General features: G+C 55.2%; 1 protein-coding gene across 2 annotated transcripts in view; it reads right to left on the bottom strand.

The window, feature by feature from the left end:
• SH3GL1 (SH3 domain containing GRB2 like 1, endophilin A2) overlaps positions 1-22,441 on the bottom strand; it is a 26,081-nt gene continuing 3,640 nt past the window's right edge. The window contains exons 2-10 of one of the 2 annotated variants that reach the window (XM_072919350.1): positions 9,278-9,346; positions 8,476-8,548; positions 7,839-7,982; positions 6,308-6,441; positions 5,198-5,356; positions 4,739-4,842; positions 3,955-4,079; positions 3,474-3,527; positions 1-2,141 (exon numbers count right to left, since the gene is read on the bottom strand). In XM_072919350.1, coding sequence (XP_072775451.1) covers positions 1,945-2,141; positions 3,474-3,527; positions 3,955-4,079; positions 4,739-4,842; positions 5,198-5,356; positions 6,308-6,441; positions 7,839-7,982; positions 8,476-8,548; positions 9,278-9,346 — 1,059 coding nt within the window. In that variant the 3' untranslated portion in view covers positions 1-1,944. The remainder of the gene's footprint in view (positions 2,142-3,473; positions 3,528-3,954; positions 4,080-4,738; positions 4,843-5,197; positions 5,357-6,307; positions 6,442-7,838; positions 7,983-8,475; positions 8,549-9,277; positions 9,347-22,441) is intronic. The other variant, XM_072919349.1, reaches the window with a different exon arrangement.

Raw genomic sequence — 22,441 nt, forward strand, 5'->3', positions numbered from 1 at the left:
TTAGAAAGAAGAAAACATTTAATACTTTCATTCAGAGATACAAGTCAAGAATTGTGGGTCATCATTTTTTTTTCCCCCTAAAAACCAGGAGAAACCATTACAAAAAAAAGAAAAAACAAACAAAAAAAAACCAAAAACCAAAACAAACAACCCAAAAGATCTAGCGAGGTGTCCCAGCTGACAGAACGCGTTTCCATCCACCTGAGCGGGAGCCGGTGTCCCCGGGACGTGACCCTGGTCCCAGCGGGGAGGGGACACCCCAGGACCCCGGTCCCTCCCTCCCTGCCCTGCTGGGAGCAGGGGGGGCTGCCCTGTGCCCCCCTGGGGCCGGGGTCACTGTTTGGGGCGCGGGGGTCGGACACGGGTGGACATGCACGGATCAAATCCTTACAGAGAAGGGGAGCAGGAGCTGGGAGCAGCAGGGACAGGGGTGCTGCAGCACAGCCCTGGGGCTCCCAGAGCAGGGACAGGGGTGCTGCAGCACAGCCCTGGGGGTCACAAAGCAGAGCTGGGGTGCTGCAGCACAGCCCTGGGGCTCCCAGAGCAGGGCTGGGGTGCTGCAGCACAGCCCTGCACAGATTTGGGGCTCCCAGAGCAGGGCTGGGGCCCGTCCCAGCCCCACGAGGGGAAGAACCCACTTTTGGAGCAAGGAAAAGCACGGAGCCCAGCAAGCGCTCCGTGCCAAGCCCATGCCCAGCTCCTGGCCAGGAAAAGCACAGCTCGGGGAGAAGAGGGGACAGAAGTGCCACCGAGAGGAACCATCCCTGTTCCCAGGGGCAGAGGGGTGCACTGCCCCCAGGGAGGGCACAGTGAGGGCCAGGTGAGCTCTGGCTGCAGGAGGGATCCCCGGGAAGGGGGAAAGGGCAGAGGAGCCACGACCTCTGCCCCACCACTGACACCCCGGGCTGTAGCCCAGCTCCAGGTGATCCTCCAGGTGTGACTGACTGACTTTGGGAGAGTTTGTAGCAGGAAAAGCCTGAGGTCCAGGAAAAAACCACGGGCAGAAGAAGCAGCCCCCCATCACAGGGTTGAGCTCTGTGGGGAGGGGGCCAGGCGGGCAGGGGACATCCCTATGTCCCTCCAGGATGGACAGGATGGCTCCGAGCCCCAGGCAGGGCTCAGCACCTGCCCTGCAGGGCTGCCTTAGTGTTCACTGAGTGTTTTAGTGTTGCTGTGCCCCAGCTCCCCCTCCCCTGATCCCTCTGGGAACCCCTGGGGGGATCTGTGGGGACAGGGGCAGCGTTTGCTGGGGCGGGAGGGTGGGGCTGGGGCTGTGTGTCCAGGGCACATCCCAGTTATCCGTGTGTCCAGGACACATCCCAGTTATCCGTGTGTCCAGGACACATCCCAGTCTCATCCATGTGTCCAGGGCACATCCCAGTCTCATTCATGTGTCCAGGACACATCCCAGTCTCATCCGTGTGTCCAGGGCACATCCTGGCTCTGTCACCTGCCTGATCCATGTGTCCAGGACACATCCCAGTTTTCTGTGTGTCCAGAACACATCCCAGTCTCACACGTGTGTCCAGGACACATCCCAGTTATCCATGTGTCCAGGGCACATCCCAATCCCATCCATGTGTCCAGGACACATCCCAGTCTCATCCATGTATCCAGGACACATCCTGGCTCTCCCACCTGCCTCACCAGGCGCTGGACCCAAAGGAAAGACGGAAGGTGGGGAGGGACAGGGACAAGGACAGGGACAAGGACAGGGACAGGGCAGTGCCGGCGGCACGGACAGGGCTTGGGGCGCACAAAGTACCGAAGTTCAAGCACCAGAAGGACAAAGAAAAAAAAACAAAAACAACCCAAATTCACGGGGGGAAGGGGCCGTGGGACCCTTCTGGTTTGTTCCCTGGTAGCGCCCGGCCCCGAGGGAGGCGGGGAGGGCGGGCAGGAGCTGGAATGGAGCTCGGGACCCTCGGGGCGGAGCGGCGCCTTTCACTGAGGTAGCGGGACCAGCACTTCCACGTAGTTGAGCGGGAAGAAGCCGGACTGGCCGTGGATCATCCCCTCGTACCAGTTCTCGTCGATCTGGTTGGTCAGGGTGATGATGTCGCCCTCCTTGAAGCCCAGCTCGCCGTCGTTCTCGGGCTCGAAGTCGTAGAGGGCTTTGCAGCAGGGCTGGTCCAGGGGGGCTGTGGGGACAGTGGGGACACGTCAGCAGGACCCCACACAGCCCTGCCCTGGCACCGGGACTCCTGCCACGGGCTCTGCACCCTGCCTGGGCTGGCAGGGCTGGCTCCAGCAGCCCTGCGCTGCTCCTGCCTGCACTTCTGCATTCCAACCTCAGCAGCATCACTGACAAGCCACCTTACCCCTCCTGAGAGCTGAGACCCTGCCCTGAACCTCGCTGGTGGGCTTGGACGTGGAGGGGGACTCTGGAGGGGTCACGGGGCTTCAAATCCATGAGCAGCCCCTCAAAACTCAGGAGAAGCCCGAAATCTCATTCCCACAGCTCAGCTCCAGGATTTAAGCACCACCTTTTGGCTGCAAAGGGATTTTCTGTGGGATTTCCTGCTGTGTGCTGACATTTTGGGACTCAGCTTTGGAGCTGGGAGAATCCCAGGGGACAGGGACAGAGCTAAGAGAGATCTCCAGAGCCTGCAGGACCCCCCCAGCCCTTCCCACTGTGCTGGGGCTCTCCCAGCCAGGGCAAGGGAATGGCAGCAAGGACACATCCAGCTGCTGAATGTCCCTGGAAGTGTCCAAGGCCAGGTTGGACAGGCCTTGGAGCAGCCTGGGACAGTGGGAGGTGTCCCTGCCATGGCAGGGGGTGGAATGAGATGATCTTGAAGGTCCCTCCCAAGCCAAAGCTTTCCATGATTCCAGGACCCACGGCAAGGGAGGGCCCAGCATGAGAGCAGCACTCAGAAATCACCACAAGCAGCAGCCACACATCGATGGGTTTGCAAGAACTCCCCAAATCACCAGGCTGGTCCCAGCAGCATGGCCCTGCTCCAGGCTCCTTCCCAGCACAACAGCTCCAAGCCCCAGCCCAGCCCAGCATCCCAAGGTCCTGCAGGAGGAACCACAGACCCCACATCACCCCACAACCCCTCTGGGGCCCAGCTGGGACCACACCCCACAAACTCCATCAGCTGAGGTTCTGCCTCCTCCCTCCAGCCTTCCACAGGGACACGGGGAGCAGGAGTGGGAGAGATCCAGGCTGGGTGCTTGTAAGAACAGGGAAATCCTTGAGGTGCCTCATGTCTCACGGGAAAGCAGCTGATCCCAAGGGATCAGGACATGCCTGGGTGCTGGGAGCTGCCGCAGCTCCTCCAGGTGAGCCAGGCCCTGCTTTTGGGGGTGGAAAATCCCACTGGAGCGTGGCTGGGTTAATTCAGGGCTCAGCTCAGGCTCAGCACGGAGGGATGAGCAGCTCCAAGGAGCAGCAGCAGCAGGGAGGAGCAGGCAGAGGGATGGGGAGAGGAGGCCACACACGGAGCAGTGCACAGGGAGGAACTCACGGATACTCCTGACGGAGGCCCGGGACGGCTTGTCCGACCGGAAAGAGGCGGAAGCTGCTTCCAAACAAAAGAGAGACATGCTTAAACCAACGGGAACGGGAGGCAGGGACAGGCAGGGATCTGTTAGGAGAAACAGCAGGGCCCCCATGCTGTTAGGAACCCGCCGGGATCAGGGAGGGAGGGAGGGATGCAGCGGGATGGAAGACAAGGAGGGAGGGAGGGAGGGAGGCTTCAGTTTTCCTGTCTGGCACTGACAGCGAGAGGCCCAGGCTGGAGACCCCTCTGGCACATCCACAAAGCCAACTCAGCAAAAGGCTCCTGGTCCCAGGAGAAAAGAGCCCGATCCAGAGACATTCCTGATGTTTTCCAGAGCCACAGGAGCATCCAGCACAGCAGGAACATCCTGTGCAGGCAGAGCAGCTGCCCTCCTTCCCTGGGAGGCTCCTCCAGAGGCAGCAGTGAACACCTGGGACAGCATTACCTGAGACTTTGGGGGTGGGGTTGCAGGAGAAGCCCCCGTTGGACTGGTCAGTCTCCCTGAAGTCGTACGTCTCCCTGGGCTTGGGTTTGTATTCCCGCTTGGGACGTGAGGAGGCCTCCCTCATCCTGGGACAGGGGAAAGAAACGTGGAGAAGCACAATGAGGAATGAACAGGATGGGATCAGCACGGTGGGAATCCTCCTGGGGGGCTGCACAGGGCAGGAGGGGGTTTGGAGACAGGGATTTGTCCCTGTGCCGGAGCCTTTGGAATGTGGGGCTTCCCCAGGGTCTGGGATCGGCCCTTGGAGAGGGCCCACACATCCCAGGCTTTGCTATGGAATGCTCAGAATTCAGGCCAGCAGAGGACACTCGTGCTGTAGTTTGAAAGCTCAGACTTGGCAGGGTCCTCCCAGCTCCTCCCAGTTCAGGGCAGGCACTGGATCCACTCTGCAGTTTCTCCCAGGAGGGAAGAGCAGCAGGGCTGCATGGCCAGATCCTCCCCAGAGTGGGGAGGCTGAGGAAGGAGAGGCAGGATGAGCCTTCCTCAGCCAGGATTTGGGCTGGATCAGACACCCAACTAAATTCAAATCCCACCTGGAACAGCCACAGGAATTAGCTTTTCCAAAGCCAGGCTGGACAGGGCTCAGAGCAACCTGGGGTAGTGGAAGGTGTCCCTGCTCCATGAGCCCCAAAATCCCTTCCAACCCCATCCACTGTGGGATTCTGGCATTCCAAGGGCGATTCAGGTGTTTCCAGAGGTTTCCAGGGAACACCCTGGGACTCACCTGCGCTTGAGCTTCTCGGCCAGCTCGTCCAGGATCTGCACTGCCTGCCTGTGGTAATCCAGCTGGGCATCCACCAGGGCTGACAGCTGGCTCACCTGCTCGATCTGGGCAACACGGGGCTGGCATCAGCACCTGCTCCCAGCTGGGCACTCCTGCACTGCCCAGGAGGAGCTTTGGGATTGGGCTGAGACCATTTCCCACCACTCTGGGTATCCCAAACCCTTCCCAGCTGTGTTACCTCCCCCCACCACCCCGAGAGGAGCGTGTTTGGGGCCAGGCACAGGCTCTGCTCTGGCCAAGAGCTGGGTCAGGGGCTGAACAAAGGCTGTCACTCAGATCTGGGCCTTCCCAGAGCACTTGGGAAGAGAGGAGTGGGAATTGGTGTGTAATCAATGCCTCCCTCAGGAGATCCCACCCCAGGGACACAGAACTCCTCCGGCTCTGCTCTCCCACACTCACATCTGTCTCCAGGAGGTTGTGCATGCTGGTCTCTGCCACTTCCTTGGACTCCTCAAACTTCTCCATGGCCTGCCGGAGCTCCTCGTCGGGGATCTTGCCCTGCCGCTTCTTCTTGTAGTCGAAGTCCAGGCGCCGCCCTTCCAGCTTCTTGAGATGGTGCTGGGGGAGGATGGAGACAACAGGGAAGAGGGAGAAGCCAGAACCTTGGGAGGGCAGCTCCAGTTACAGGCTGAGTTCATTGGTGTCAGAAACCCGACCTCCTGTGGCTCCCACCTTTGCTCCAGGTGGGAGAGAGGCCCCAGGGTGTGATGGGGGAATGATTCCAGACCCTTTCCACTGAGGAAAAGGCTGCAGAGCGGCCCAAGTCTGCTCCCCACAAAGCTTTTTGGGAAGGTGAAGAGCTGTCCTGCTCCTTTCAGCTCCCCAGGAGCTGCAGGGATCTCTGGACAGCGGGAATGTGGGTTCTGGGCACTGCACTCCTGGATCTTAGGGCAGGATGGAAATGGGTAGAGACAGGCACTGAGGCAGCACTTGGTGGTTATTTCACAGGCACTGAGGCAGCACTTGGTGGTTATTTCACCCAGGACAGCACTGACAGTGAAAACTCCCTCAGGAGACTGGCCTGGGAAATTGGAGGTTGGGATGGATCCTGTTCCAAGGCCTGTACTTGCCTGTGTGTAGCACACAGGAGCTGCTGAGCTCCCTGTTCTCCCAGTGAGACCCCAGAGGGATCCTCGGGATGCTGAGCAGAGACCTGAGGGGAGCTTGCTCAGAGCTTGGAGCCCAAATTTATCCCATCTGGGAGCTCACAGCATTAAGAACCCAATTCAGCAAGCCCAGAAGGGATGTTGGGGTGTATCCCCATGGCACCCTCCATCACACACGGCAAATGGAGAACCATTCCAACCTCCACGCAGCCTTTTGGGCTGCTCAGGAGCAGCAGGAGCAGCGCTGAGCAGGGAGGAAATACCAGAGAGTCTGGAGGGAGAAAACACACACAGTGCAGGGAATTCCTGCCAGCCCCTGGTTCCCAGCACTCCAGAGCAGGCAGCTCCGTTCCCAAAGAGCCCAGAGAGCAGGGAGATGAGAGAAAACCACGGGGGTGTTTACCTGGATCTCTTTCAGGTCCTTGTCACACAGGTTCTGCAGGGGATCAATGAAGTTCTGCTTGACCTCAATGTCCAGCGAGTCCTTCACCTCCGCCAGGCGTTTCATGGATTCGCCGGCGTCCAGGAGCGCGTCCCCTGCAGGGAAAGGGAGAGGGAGAAGGGAATTAAACAGAGCCCAAGGCCCAGGGATCTGCCTCAGACCTCTTCCTTCTTCCTTCTCAGCAGGAAGCCCTGGTGGGTCCCAGAATTGTGGAGTTGGAAGGTCCTAAAGTCCATCCAGCCCCACCTTGAACAGTCCCAGGTTGCTCCAAGCTGGCCTTGGACAGTCCCAGATTTGAATTCTCTCAAAAGCTGTTCAGCTCCATCCTTTTCTAAGGCTCTGGCCACTCTGACACTTAAGCCAGCAAAGCATATTCAGTGCTGGCTTTTTAGTGCAGAGGAAACATTTAGAGATGAAATTATTCCTGTGCAGCATTGGCAAAACAACAATTTCAGCAGTGCATGAACACAGGAAAATACATGAGTGAGAGAGAGAGTCAAGGGAGAACATCTCTCCACTGTCCAGCTGGAAAAATCAATAGAACAGAAGTGATATTTCACTTATAATAACTCTGAAAAACCTGGAAGGGAGGGATGGAGTCCTCAATGCTGCTTTAAGGAGGCCATTAAGGAAATAGAGTTTGGTGTGCTCTCCTAAAAGCTGCCTTCCCTTGTTGTCCCTGTGAGCCAGGATTGATGCAGAGCTCTGAGCTGGCCAGGGAGGATCTCCAAAATCCTCTGTCAGCCCCAAAAGCAGCCAGAGGTTTTTAATTTTCCTGAGGCAAGGCAGCTCCTCCCTGCCCTGGCAGAGCCAGCTGTGCTGCCAGGGGGCCGAGGTTCCAGGGGATTAAAACTGATGTCACCAAAAGGCTTCACCCCCTCCTCCCTGCCTGTCACACGTGGCTCCAAGGAACTGCCAGAAGATTTCTTGGCTTTCAGCCTCACAGTGGAATCACAGCAAGGTTTGGGTTGGAAGGGATCCTTAAGAGCTCTGTAAAACTCCCAATTTTGCTCCATCCCATTGCTGATTTTCTGCTCAGTTTGGAGGGAAGTTTTTATTTCATGTGCAAGTTTATCTCGGTGTTTAATAAGAAAGTGGACTGAGATCCAGGATATCTGGGATCACAGAATAACAGAATGGTTTGGGATGGAAGGAGCTTAAAGATCATCCAGTCCCACTTTCCACTATCCCAGGCTGTTCCAGCCTGGCCTGGGACACTTCCAGGGATTCAGGGGCAGCTGCAGCTGCTCTGGGCACCCTGTGCCAGGGCCTCACCCTCCTCACAGGCAGGAATTTTTTCCAATATCCCATCTAAACCACCTCTCTTTCCCTTGGAATCTGCTCACTCTGGAAGCTTCTGAACCCCTTTTAAGCCCCACACACTGTTCATTGCCACAAAGTTCACCCAAACCCTTCCAGAATTCAGAGCGTCACCTCAGGAATGAATCAGGAGCCTGCCCCACTCCCCCTCCACAGTCCTGGGGGCACTCACCAAAGTTGGAATCCTCTCCCAGCTCCTTCCCATAGCGGATCATGCACTCCCCCAGCAGCCCCTCGGACTGGGGGTACCCGGGGTTCTTCACCTGCCCACGGATCTTGGACATCGTGTTGAGCATGGTGAGCTTGGCTCTGGAAGCTGCCACACAAACACCTCAGCCTCTGCCACCTCTGCATTCCCTGCATCCCTCAGAAAGTCTTTTCCCCCCCCTTGTTACACCCAAAGCCAAGAGGCTCCGTTGTCTCCATCCCCCAGAAATATCCCTCACTTCTTTTCTGAGACAGAAAGCAAAAATAGTTCCCCACTGCTTGGCCAGGGATGGCCAAAGGAGTTTCCCCAGCCCTCCCAGGGTCCCTGGAGTGCTCTCTGGAGCAGCTGGTTGGAAGGATGCAGGGCTGACAGAGCCAGCCACCCCTTCCCAGCCCAGAAACACCATTTTTCCTGGACATTCTGAGAAGAACGGGTCCCCTTAGGGCCTCTCTAGCTGCATCTGTTCTATCCCTGCTCAGCAGCCTGGATTCAGGGAAGGAGGGGTACCAAGATCTTCACCTGATCCAAATCTGGAGCAAAAGGGATCTCCCTGATCTCCCTGTTTCCCTGGAAAGGGGACAGGGGAGGTGCAGGTCCTCACCTGGGTTGGGCTGGAGGTACTCTATGGTTCTGGTCAGTACTTCTGTCACAGCCTTGCTGGTCACGTCCACTTTCTGCAGGAGACACAAGAACCCAGTGAGGATCAGCTCAGGGATTCAGCCAATCCCACAGGAGCCACGGGGTGGTTTTGGGGATTCCCCTGGTTCCCCACTTGTGGGAATCCAGAGCTTCCCTCTGGCTGCCCTGGCAGGTCTGGGACCCTGGCAGGGGTCAGGAACCCCCCTGGACAGAGCCCCCAGAGACACTGGCTGTGATCTCTGGCCATGGAAAAGAGTTTTCAATCTTACAGGATGAATTACCAGCTCTGAGTGTTTGATATCAGTAATAATTAAGTGTGGCATGGGTGCAAAAGTAAAATTTTAGGATTCTAGATTAGGGGTTCAAAGGGTTGAACCTTTGAAAAAAGCTGGAGGAAATTGGGTGTGTCTTGTCCTTTTTCTCCTTCTTCATGCCCTCCATGTTTCACTGTGGTGTTGGCATTTTTCTGTTGGTTCAGGCTGGGGACACACTGTCCAACGTAGGTGACAGATATTGGCACGTTATTGTAAATCCAGCACAGGTAGTTTGTGGTATTTAATGTTTGTACCATCCCACTGAGGGCAGAGCCCCACACGCTGCCCTGCAGGACAGAGCTGCGGCAGGGCAGCAGAACATGTTAGAGATAAACAGAATAAACAACCTTGAAACCAGCACAGACCAATTATGGCTTCTGCTTTGGCAGAAAGACAGAGACTTTTACAATCTTGGGATTATCAATACCTCAGTTTCCGACACCCACTCACTTTTTCCATCTCCTTGAAGTCATCGTCCAACTTGGTCCCTTCGGCCCCTCCGACCTTCTCGCTGACCAGCTGTGGAGAAAGGACAAGGGAGGGGGATCAGGCACTGATTGAACCTTCCCACCTCAAGGAGGAATTCCTTGGGAGAGAATGGCAGCAGGGATGGTCCACACAGCACCTGCAAGAGAAAGGAGGCGGCAGGAACAGCCCAAAGCCACTCAAAAAACCCCCCCCTAAAGCCCCAAACATCCCTGAGCACCCAAAGCTTGGCTCAGTCAGGATGTTCCTCACCCACCAGGAGCTCCACAGCTCCCTAAAATCCCAGCCCACGGCTCCAACTCCAACGCCTGCTGGAAAAAAACAAGCAGCACAAACGTCTCTCAGCTCCATTTGGAGCCAAGGACTGAGTTTCACACACGGCAAAATCCAAGTAAACAGGGAATGAACACGCTCAGCTCCCAGCAGGCAGCACAGAACAGCCCGGGGAGAGCACAGCCACCACTCTGGAACTGCTGGAGCAGCTCAGGGGCTGGAATTCTTTGTCAGAGATGTTTGACAAGCTGGGAAGTCAAGGCTCATTTCATGGGAAAGCCTCAGCAGCTTCTTGAGGGGATCCTTCAGTGCAAGAACAGCCCCAGACCCTGATCTGCAGTGTTCCCTGCCCAGGGGTGACCAACTGTGGGAATCCAGAGCTTCCCTCTGGCTGCCCTGGCTGCCCTGGGACCCTGGCAGGGGTCAGGAACCCCCTGGACAGAGCCCCCAGAGACACTGGCTGTGATCTCTGCCCATGGAAAAGAGTTTTCAGTCTTACAGGATGAATTACCAGCTCTGAGTGTTTGATATCAGTAATAATTAAGTGTGGCACGGGTGCAAAAGTAAAATTTTAGGATTCTAGATTAGGGGTCCAAAGGGGACAAGATGGAGGAAATTGGGTGTGTCTTGTCCTTTTTCTCCTTCTTCATGCCCTCCATGTTTCACTGTGGTGTTGGCATTTTTCTGTTGGTTCAGGCTGGGGACACACTGTCCAACGTAGGTGACAGATATTGGCACGTTATTGTAAATCCAGCACAGGGAGTTTGTGGTATTTAATGTTTGTAACATCCCACTGAGGGCAGAGCCCCACACGCTGCCCTGCAGGACAGAGCTGCGGCAGGGCAGCAGAACATGTTAGAGATAAACAGAATAAACAACCTTGAAACAGCACAGACCAATTATGGCTTCTGCTTTGGCAGTGGGGCTGACAGACAGAGACTTTTACAATCAGGGAATCATCAATAGCTCAGATTCCGACAACCAATGGCCCCAGTAACCCACCCCAAAGTGTCCTTCCCTGCAGCCCAGGCAGGGCAATGTTCCCTTCCCAGCCCCTGCACTGCCTGGGCATGCAGGACATGGGAACTGCCCAAAATTGGAGTCATGGCTGAGGTTGGAGAAGCCCTCCAAGATCACAGAGTCTGACCATGTCCACCTCAAAGCCATGTCCCCAAGTGCCACATCCGTGTGTTTTTTGGACACCTCCAGGGGTGGGGACTCCAGCACTGCTCTGGGCAGCTGTGCCAATGCCTGGCCACCCTTTCCATCAACAAATTTTCCCTGATTTCCAATCTACACCTTCCCTGGTGCAACTTGAGGCTGTTTCCCCTTGTCCTGTTGTTCCCTGAGAGCAGAGCCCGACCCACACCTGGCTCCACGCTCCTGTCAGGGAGTTGTGGGGAGCCATTAGTGATTATTTTGCCCCAAACAACAGCAAAGTCCCCATCCAGACATCCAAAGTGGCCTGGGAAAGCTGGCACTGGCTCCCAGGGTTCCACGCCCGCCCCGGGGCATTGCCAGGATTCCTCCTGCTTGTGCTGAAAACTCCAGATCTGAAGGAACAATCGGGTCTGTTTACTTCAACATCAAATATTTGATTTTTATCGAGGCTTTCTTCCTCTGGAACACTCCTGCTCCCGTGAGGATACAAAATGGGACTGGATGTTTTCTGAGGAAGAGGGAGAGGGATCCCCTTAGGGAATTATCCGGGTTCAGAAGCACCTGGAGACACCAAATCAGCGGAAGGGAAGGGAAGGGAAGGGAAGGGAAGGGAAGGGAAGGGAAGGGAAGGGAAGGGAAGGGAAGGGAAGGGAAGGGAAGGGAAGGGAAGGGAAGGGAAGGGAAGGGAAGGGAAGGGAAGGGAAGGGAAGGGAAGGGAAGGGAAGGGAAGGGAAGGGAAGGGAAGGGAAGGGAAGGGAAGGGAAGGGAAGGGAAGGGAAGGGAAGGGAAGGGAAGGGAAGGGAAGGGAAGGGAAGGGAAGGGAAGGGAAGGGAAGGGAAGGGAAGGGAAGGGAAGGGAAGGGAAGGGAAGGGAAGGGGAAATAGGAAAGGAAAACGAGAGAGGAAAGGAAGGAAAGCTCTCCTGGTTCACCCAGCTCTGGCTTTCTCTCTCCTACTTTAACCCTCTGATAAGGGACATGGGACACAGCCAGAGTGAACCAGGCTGGGCAATCTCTGCTCCTTGCTCCCCAATCCCTGCTCCCTGCTCCCATTCCCTGCTCTCAGCCCTTGCTGTCATTTCCTGCTCTTCATTCCCTGCTCCCCATTCCCTGCTCCCATTCCCTGCTCCCCACTCCCTGCCCCTGTGCAGCCCTCGGAAGCAGCTCCAGGGGACAGATCCCATCCCCCCCAGCAGATGGAGAACCCCATCCCAGTGGGATTTCCTGCTTTCCTTGGACACCAGGGGTGCCAGCACACACCCCAGCCCCGAGCTGGCCAGGCACACTTCTCTCTGGAAGCTGGAAAACACCCCAGGAGCAGCTGCCAGGCCTGCCAGGACAAGCTCAGCAGGGCACAGCTCTGCCCCAGCTGCCAGCCCCTGTCCCCTGCCAAGAATCCCACAGCCAGAACGGGATCCCTCCCACCAAGCTGGCACCCCCAGAAGCCTGCTCTGTTCCCTAACACACCTGGGAAGGGTGCAGCCATCCCAAGCAGTTCCAATCCCACTTTTCTCCCTGGATTTGTGGCTTGGGAAGCTGTAATAACCCCTGCCAGGACTCTGCTCCGAGGGGCCTGCCTGCCAGGCTGGCAGAATCCATCCCCACAGCAATTCCGGAGGCTCCACACCCTCTGGAGAGCCCAGGGAAGTGAAGGAAGCAAAACCCCCTCATTTCCAGACTAATTTAATCCTCCTTTTGACGTCCAAGAAGTGCTGCTGCTGCCCTGCTGGGAGGGAATAATAAGATTGAGGTTCTCTCCCTGCTGGCTCTAATTGAACTGGGAGGCGTCAGCAGGGGAGGGAAGGAGGAGGGAATCCACCCCCACACCCCCAAACCCGTCAGGAAGGGAGACAAACCAACACAGATCCCTCCAAACACGAGCCTGGAGGAGCTGTCAGCAGCTCCTGGTTTAACCTGGAGCCTCACCAACGCTCAGGGAGCCGAATTTCCAACGGGCCCCATTGTGCATCCCCATTGTGCTGCCCCCAAAGGGCCTGGGAGGGATGGGAAGGGGGTGCCTGCCTTCCCCTGACCTCTCCAGGATGGAAGGAAGGAAGGAAGGAAGGGTTTATCCACACATTGTTTGGCCTAAGGGAACTGCAAGGCACTTGGAGGAATGCTGGCGCTGCAGATTCCAGCAGCCCTTCCCCCAGGAAGCAGCCATGGGGCTTTTTGGAGGATGTGCTGACAGTTCTTCTGCATTTTGATTTCTTGAGCAGCCAGGAGAAGGTTTGGGATACATCCCTGTTCCCCTGGCTGGGATCTCACCTCTCCTGAAGCCAGACTGGGAAAGGATGGTGAGAGCAGACATGGAAATGGTTAAAAACCAAACCAAACCAAACCAAACCAAACCAAACCAAACCAAACCAAACCAAACCAAACCAAACCAAACCAAACCAAACCAAACCAAACCAAACCAAACCAAACATTCCCTGGGAGTGGAAGAGCACAAGTCAGGTCTCCCTGGTTTCTGGACAGGGAGACATCCAAGGGGTTCACCCTGGGAGCAGCAAGAGCCTTTGGCCAAACACTTCCCAGAGCAAATATTGGCCCAGGGCGCTGCAGCTGGCACGGCCTGGGCAGATACAATCTGTGCCACTTGGCTGCTCCTGGCAGATATTCCACCTGGAATTCCACCCACGGGGAGGTGAGAGGTGAGGGAGCCTGTGCTGTGACACCAGCTGAGGAGGCAGGAGCACACCCCTCACTCCCAGCTGGGTTTAATTAAAAGGACACAGCCCAAATGTGCCCCAGAGAGCTCCAGCCTGGGGTGGGGGTGCAGGGAGGTGCCTCAGGTTCCTGGGAGCTCAGCATCCAGACAGGCTCATCACCAGGAGAGATCATCCAGAGGGATTGGACACAGCCCTTCTCCACCCAAGGCTGCTCCAGCCATGCTCCACAGCTTCAGTTTGGAAGATTCCTTCAGATTCCTTGGCAGATTCCTTGGCAGGGCTCATCCAGAGGGATTGGACACAGCCCCTCTCCATCCAAAGCTGCTCCAGCCACGCTTCATTTTGGAGCTCATGGGGGATTCCTGCAGATTCCTTGGCAGGGCTCATCCAGGGGGATTGGAGACAGCCTCTCTCCACCCAAATCTTGTCCAGCCACCCTTCACTTTGGAGCTCATGGGCGATTCCTTCAGATTCCCTGGCAGATTCCTTGGCAGGGCTCACCCAGAGGGATTGGACACAGCCTCTCTCCATCCAAAGCTGCTCCAGCCATGCTCCACATTTTGGAGGATTCCTTCAGATTCCTTGGCAGGGGCGTGGGAATGGCAACAATCCCGATTTCCCCGTGTGGGGGAAGATCTCAGGAATGAAAAAGCTGCTGTTGGAAGGAGCCAGGGTGACCAGGGGAGAGGCAGGAATGGTGTGTGTGCATGGAAAAGGGCAACGAGGGATGCCCAGGGATTCTCCTGGCAGCTGGACTGGGGAAGGAAGGTGGGAATGCTGCACAGCTGCTCACAGCTCCCAGGAGTCTGGCTGGGTAAATTCAGGAGCACGGAAGGTTAGGAGGGATTTTGGGAACAGAGCTGGGCAGTCCCAGCTGGGGAATTCCTGCAACGTTCCAGGTAGAGAGAATAAAAGGTGATTTTTGAGCTGCACCATCAGCAAAATTCCTGATAAACCGGGGAAGGTGCCAGCAGCCAAACTTCCCCAGGCCAGGAGCTCCTCAAAAGCTGGAGAAGGGCAGATTCCAGCACAGCCACCCTGCAGGTCTCATCTGTCCAGCTTGTGGCTGAGCGAGCCCAAATCCGTGTTATTCTCTGCTGATCACCAGCTTCCCCACGGGATTTCACAGACCTCATTTTGATATTTTGCTCTCCAGCCTTTAAATATTTTAAAATGGGAAATTATCCCTAATTCCCTCAGCCTCAAACAAGCAAAACACACCAAGAGAAGCCCAAAAATCAGGGTTTTTTTTAAACTCGCTTTCTTTTTTTCCATCGCAGTCAGCTCTATTTATAACACATCAAACATTTGCCATCCTTGCAATCAAAACAGTTCCCTACAGTCGACTGGAAACCTTATTCCTGCAGACTCTGGGGTATCAAAGCCTTCCTCTTCCTCCCCTCCACCCTCCCAACAGCAAGTTCCCCTCAAGAAATACAGAAAGAAACCCACAGATGAGCAAACAGAGAAGAGCTCTACCCTGGCTCCCTTCATCCCAGCCCACAAACCCAGGGAAAAAGGGGTGGGAATGTTCTGAACCCCCAAAGCTCAGCACAGGAGAAGGAGTGAAGGAAATCCAGGGTTAACTGGGATTGCTGGTGCTCAGTTTAATCGTGCCCAATGGCACAGATTTGTGGGATGCTCCATAAAACCTAAATAGAGGCAGCACCACCTTCCCAGCTCCAGCTCCGTGTGTGTGTGTGGGAGCCTGGGAGCACAGCACAGGGCTTCAGCCACTCAGCCAGAGGGGCTTGGCAAAAACAAGGCTGGAAAACTCCCAAAACCTCCTGGAAAAACACACCAGCCCAGCTGCAGCACTGGGAAAAGCCTGGGGGTTCTCCTGGAGTGCCCCACATGGCTCTGCTGCCATGCAGCTCCCTGCAGAACCAGCTGGTCCTGGGAGGTGTCCTGGGCCACCCCGGGATCCCAGCCCTGGTGGGAACAGCCCATCCCAGCATCCCATCCCTGGATCCCAGCCCATCCCAAGAGCTCAGCCCTGTGGTCTCAGCCTATTCCTGGATCAAAGCTCTGATGGGCTCAGCCCATCCCTGGATCCCAGTCCTGTGGGATCAGCCCATCCTGGGATCCCAGCTCTGATGGGATCAGCCCATCCCAGAATCCCAGTCCTGGTGGGCTCAGCCCAATCCAGGATCCCAGTCCTGTGGGCTCAGCCCATCCCAGAATCCCAGTCCTGTGGGCTCAGCCCATCCCAGAATCCCAGCCCAGGTGGGCTCAGCCCATCCCAGGATCCCATCCCAGGATCCCATCCCGGGATCCCAGCCCTGGTGCCTGCCCCAGAGCAGCAGCAGCCCGGCTTGGGGCGGGCTGGGCACACCCACAGCACAGCTCACACTGCTCTGAACAACTCCTGACCTACTTTGAGCAGAAGAAAACAGATCCCAGTGTTTATTGTGCAGAGTAGGGGAGGAACAATTACCTCCAGCCTTGGAGGAGGGAGGACATTCCCAAGTTCCCAGAGGCTGCCCCATCCCTGGCAGTGTCCAAGGCCAGCTTGGATGGAGCTTGGAGCAGTCCAAGGTGTCCCTGCCATGGCAGGGTGGGACTCTGTGACCTTCAAGGTCCCTTCCAACCCAAACCACTCCGTGACCCGGGGATTTCTCACATCCCCTCCTGGCAAACCAGAGGAGGAGGAACAGCAGCCAGAGCTCTCAGGCTCCAGCCCCTCTAAGCACACCCTGCTGCTGGCTCCAAATGGATCCCTATGGATCTGACCTGCCTGGGGGCACCTGGACACTCCACCAGCCGCTCTCTTGTCTGATCTCCCAGAGGAACAGCTCCCAGGAACATTTCCACCCCATCATCCAACCCTCAGCCTCCTCCTGCAGCTCCTTCCTTGTGTTTTTCCCATTCTCATCTCCCAGGAGAGGCCAGTCCTGGCTGAGCCTTGCACCCAAGTGCTGGGGATGAGCTCCATGATGGAACCACGGAATGTCTGGCTGGGAAAACACTCGTGCCAAGGCACTCGAGGTGCTTGGCTGCCTCCAGACACGTGCTCAGGGAAAACGTGTCCCGGAACACCCCGAGCTTCCCACCCCCCCAGCAGCTGAGACTGAGATCTCTCCCCTCCCCACAGCGCCACAGGAATTCCTTGATCTGGAGCAGGAAGGTCAGGCTGGAACAATGAACAGCTCCTTCCCTTCCCTCTGCCCAGGAGGAAAAGCTTCCCAGTGACCTCGGGTCGTAATCTTATCCTATGGAAACAGCAGGGAAGAACTGCACAGGGAAGAGCTGCACAGGCAGGAGCCACCTGCCAGCCCTCCTCCTCCTCCTCCTCCTCCTCCTCCTCCTCAGGATCGGGTGACTCATCTCCATCCAGCAGATGGGCTGCAGGAATGAGGACAGCAGGAATTAAAGGCAAACCCAGGATTGCAGCAGCAGCAGCAGGCACCAAGGGCACTCGGAGGATGCTCTGCAATGCAGCTGCTCCTTCCTGCCTTTGGGAATTCCTGCTCTCCTGGGCTGCAGGGCACAGCTCACACCGTGCCTGGGAGCCCTGGTTAGCAGGCTGCCTGCTCGCTGGGGTGATCTCGTAGCTCTTTTTGCCAGCAGGATGCAGAGAAGGGCACAACCCTCCCCCCAGAGAAGCCTCATCCCAAAGGATGAAGGTTTCCATGGGAGTCTTGGGATGCTCGTGCTGGAGGGATGGGGGCACCTCCCAACAGCCATTTACAACCTGTTTTCTCCTGTTATTAATTCTCACACGCTCTAAACCAAGCCAGACACAATTTCTACTCAGCTGGGAAAAAAAAAAAAATCATGGAATTGGGTCAAGTTCCAGGGAAAACACAAACACGTAAGGAGCAGTGTGGCAAGCACATTTCTCTCCCTCTCAGGATTTTTCATAGAGGTGCACAGAGAGAAATGAAAAAGAAAACAATTTGTATTTCTGCTCTTTGTTTTTCTTATGTAGAATGTGTTTGGAGAATTGTTTACCTGGAGTGAATGTTTAATTAGATTCTGGTGAGGATTGTTTGTGCCTGATGGCCAATCCAACCCACCTCGGGCTGGGCTCTTGGAGAAGGTCATGAGTTGTGGGAGAGTTAGAGTCAGAGAAAGTAGTATGTAGTTTTAGTATCCTCCTTTTATATAGTATATTAATGTATTTTAGCATAGTTATAATAAATAAATCATTCAGCCTTCTGAATTGAGTCAGACATCATCATTTCTTCCCATTGGGTTCGCCTGCATTTACAATAGAGCAGCAGCAGCTCCTCTCTCCCCTCACACACTTCCAGTGACTTCAGCAATTGAGAGGAAGTTCACTAAACTGAGGGGAAACATGGAATATTGGCCTGGCAAGCAAGCAGACTTCCTGCCCAGCACAGCCTGCCCGTGTCCCATCCCAGTGAATCACAGCCTGCCTTTCCCAAAAGCTGCTGAGCCATCACTCCTGGGCTGCTCCACCCAGCCCCAGCACCCAGGGGAGCAGAGGCAGCAGCTCGGAGGCTGGAGCTGCTCCTGAGATGGGATAGAGAATGCAGAGCACTGAAAGTGCCTCCTAGGAATTGCAATTCTTGTTTTTCCCAGCTGCAAAGGTTCGGGGAGAGCAGCCTTGTCCTGCAGTCAGCGTTTGGAGGGTCGGCCCACACGGTGCTCCGAGGGATTTTCCAAGAAACAAGGGGGAAAAGAGGGAAAGGAGGGTGTAAGACACCTGTAAATCCTTGGAAAGGACACCAAGCAGAAAAAGGGATCTCTGCTCCCTGTGAAAACCAGGAAAAACACCTCCTTGAGGTGCTGGGATCACCCAAGGTGAGGATACAGCAGGAGGCAAGAGGCTGTTGGGAGCTGGGAAGGAGCCAGAAAACCTCTGGATTTGCAGGATGGTGGGAGCAAGCCAGGGTGGGACATGAAGAACTGCTGGGACACGGCTCTACAGCCACAGGGAGATCAAAAAAAAATCCAAATCCCCCCCAGAGGAAGGCAAACTCCTGCTCCTGGCGTGGGCTGGGTGGGAGAGCCCCGTGCTGAGCCTGGGGAGCAGGGCACAGCATCAAAGGGGACAGAAATGGCTGAGGACACTGTAAACACTCGTTTTCCTCATTCCTTTGAATTCTAGGAAAAGCTCCGTGGCTATCAGAGCAGAGCACAGCATCCTAAGGAAGGGGAGAGTGGGAAGGAGTGACCCCAGCATCCCTAAGGCCGCCAGAGTTGGATCAAACTCCTGCATCACCAGGGCATTCCCCACATCCCAGAGCTGCTGGCAGCTTCCATCCAAGATGCTGCTGAATCTGTTGTTTTTGTTTTTTTTTTTTCCTCACTGTCTGTTGAGACTCATTTTGGGATGGTTTAATTGGGATAAAAATCCCCCCTCCGCAGCACTTGGCATCACTGTGGCCTTCCTGCCCTGCAGGCAGAGGCAGAGGTGGCTCAGAAATCCTGGGAGATGACATTTGGATGATGTTTTATCCCAGCCAGGCACAAAAAGCCAGAGCTTTTGCCCTTTATAACTCCCCCAGTGCAATCAGGAGGAGCTTTACTGGGACAGGAGCTGCTCCAACATCTGGCACTCCAGATTTGTGCTGCCCCTGCTCCCTCAGAACCACAGACACACGTCAGCAGCAAAAAAATTGTTCCTAATCCAGGGAAGAAAATCAGGGAAAAAAACCCAACAACCCAGCATCTTCTTCTGTAGTGGAATTGCTTCAGGTGTAGATAATTGTTTACCCTTTTTCTGCCTTTTTCATCGTGAAAGTGGGAAAATTAAGTTTAAATGTAGCTAATCTTGGGATGCCAAACCAAATTTGGTCAGGAAAGTGGTTAATAAATTATCACTGGAGAATAAAGTCTGGCCCAGCCAGGGGGTGCAGCCGGGTTTTCAGGCTCTAGGATGAATTATGAAGCATTTTCTCAATTAGGAAAAGCCCTTTAAAGCTTTAATCATGCAAATTTAACCTTCTGTCTCAAAGACAGAATTTCATTATGGAGATGTTTAACTCATCTTTTTTTTTTTTTTCCTCCTTTGGAGCAGAAAAGCAATTTAATTAGCGACAGTACCATGAACTTTATTAATAGCCAGGCATTAGGAGATCCTAAAATTCCCAATGGCTTTAAAAGGACTGGTTGTATTAATTAGCTATTGGTGGCAATGCTGGGAGGGGGGGTTACAAGGTTTTTCCTGGAGGCAGGAGCAATCCAGACTCTCCTGATGGATTCTCCAGGACTTTGGGCACCTCCCAGCCCCAAAACCAGCAGAGGAAGCCCCAGAGCTGAGTCTGGGCCCTTTCCTGCCACAGGAACTTTTCCTGAAAGCCACGGGATCACTGACTGAAGGGATGGGGCCGAGGGGAACAGGAAAAGGAAATCTGTTAAAAAATATATATTAATTATCGCTTTTATAATCACAGGGAGAGGCCAAGAGGGGCTGGATCCTGCACTAAGTCCTGCCATGGAGCAGCTGAGGAAAAGGGAAGCTCTGGGATGCTGTGGGGCTTTCCCAGAGCCATGAGTTGGATCTTTCCCATCTGATCCAGGGAGGAAGGCTGGGACACAGCCATGGCTCAGCTCAGAGGGAGCAGATCCACAGGAAAAAACAGGATCAGCCTCCTGCAGGCTCCCACTCCGGGCATCACACCCCAGGCTGGATTAATCCGTGCAGTTAAGGAAGGGAAGGAGCAAGGACAGCGACCTCAGAGTTTTATGAAACACCAGCAGGGCTGGGATGTGCAGTGCTGAGTTTCCATGTGAATTAATTCAGCTGGAATTACACAGCCAAAACCATCTGGATTAGGGATTTCTTTTATTTCTGGGCTTTCCAGCAGCTCTCCATCCTGCCTGGGAGGGACAGCAGGATCAGCCCCTCACATCCCAGCAGACACCAGGCTGGGATTTTGGCCCTGGATTTGGGATTTCTGCAGTCCCAGGCAGGAGGAGCTGCCCTGCTCCCTCCCCATCCCCTGCTATTCCCACAGGGATGGGGCTGGGAGCCCTGGCAAAAGGCACTGGCATATGCAGGGATGAGGGAGAGGAGGAAGAAGGAGGGAAAAAAAAACAACAAAAGTGCTAAAGAAATGAATCAGCTTTTACAAGGCAGGCTGCCTGAACTCATCCCCATTTTGCTCTTTCCCAGGAGGAAAGCAGTGGCAGGGAAAAGGGGGAGGAAGGATTTCCTTTTGCTCATGCAGGAAGCATCCCCCTGAGCAATCAGCTGGATAAATCCATGTTTCATGACGTGGATTCAGCATCCCAGCAGCACATGACCCTCCCTGAGTCACAGATCTGCCCTCAGCCCAGATTCCCCAGCTGCAAGCACAGGAGAACACTTTCCCTGGCTGACAGCAGCCACGGGAAGGGGAGCAAACAGCAGGATGTGGAGAGCTGGACTTTCCCAGCTCTGCTTTCTGTCTCTGCCTTCCAGGAATCAGAGCTCCTGTTATTGTCAGAACCCAACGGCTGCAAAAACAACCTTAAAGTGGGGGGAAAGTCAATTTATAGAGAGAAACAACCCTGCAAAAATGAAACCTGCTTGGTTTTGGGGCTGCTCAGCTCCAACAGTGATTGACCAGCAATGCAGGAACAGTATTTTGATTCAAATCACCCTAGAAAAGGAGAGGGAATCCACAGGAAAATATCCTGGCTGCATTTTTTTTTTCCCTGGATGTGGCAGAGGCACCTCTCTGAGCGTCCAGCCAGCACCAGCCAGCCCTGAAGGGATGCACTGGCACCTCACCCCTGTCTCCAAGAGGTTTGGGGACACTCAGCCTCTGCTTTCCACTGCCACACGTGGAATCATGGAATGGGTGAGGCTGGAAAAGAGCTTTAGGGCCACTGAGTCCACCCCAAGTGCCACATCCACGTGGCTTTGGAACACTTCAGGGATGGGGACTCCACCGCTGCCCTGGGCAGCCTGTTCAATGCCTGACCACCTTTTCCATGGAAAAATTTGCTTTAATATCAGATTTCAGCCTCACTGAGGCCGTTTCCTCCCTCCTGTCACTTGTTGCCTGGCAGACTGAGCCCTGTCCCCTTGCAGGGAGCTGTGGGGAGGAACGAGGTCTCCCCTGAGCCTCCTTTTCCCTGTGGATCTGCAAACACAGAGCAGAACAGCCCTCCCCAGTGCCAGCACACTGGAGGATGCTCTGGGATGGATGCAGAGCTGGAGGATGTCACCCCAGCAAATCCAGCTCTCCCCCAGCCTCAAAAGCAGCTGAATGTGAAAAAATAAACCCAGGAGCTGCAGGAGAATCCAGCCCGGGTTAATGTTAATACAGAAACACCAGCTGCTGTGGGACAGAGGTTGGCAGGAGGCTCCAGGCTGGCAGGAATCAGCAAAAATCCCTTGACTTCCCAGTCCAAATTCCCATGTACAGATAAGGAGCTTAGAGCCTGATGCTGCCAAATCCCTCCCACAGGAATTCCCTGCTCCCCTCTTTGCTCACAGGGCGCTGAGGCCCTGGCACAGCTTCCCAAAGATGCTGTGGCTGCCCCATCCCTGGAAGGGTGGAAGGCTTGGAGCTGTCTGGGATAGTGGAAGGTGTCCCTGCCCATGGAATGGGATGAGCTTTAAGGTCCCTTCCAACCCAAACCATCCCAAAGACACCTCCTGCCTCCAAGAGAAAGCTTGGAGAGACCAGTGAGAGCAGGGCTGAGTTAATATAAAAAAAAACCCAAAAAGAACAAAAAAAAAAAAGGAGCTTTTGAAAGGTTCATCTGGGAAAGGGAAGGAAAATCCCACACGTGGAAGCAGAGCACAAAATCACTGCAGAGAGAACCTCGGGTGAGGAAACCCAGAGAGAAGTGAAGGAAATCCCAGTTCAGCAGCACCAAGAGCAATGACCACAAAGGCCAAAAGAAAAAGGGGAAATGCCCTCCCTGGCAGCTGCAGCCTGTCCCCTCATTGTCACACAAGTCTGGGAGGACATTCCCGTGCCTCAGCTCTGAGCAGCACCTGGAGGAAGCTCCCAGGGCAGGGAAAGCTTTCCCTGGTGGCCCAGGGAGCTTGGCAAGGGCAGGTCCTGCTGGGCTGAGCTGGTGTCCCAGGCTCTGGAGCAGGCCAGGCAGGCAGCA

This window comes from Taeniopygia guttata, chromosome 28, assembly GCF_048771995.1.
Source record: "Taeniopygia guttata chromosome 28, bTaeGut7.mat, whole genome shotgun sequence".
Lineage (NCBI taxonomy): Eukaryota > Metazoa > Chordata > Aves > Passeriformes > Estrildidae > Taeniopygia > Taeniopygia guttata.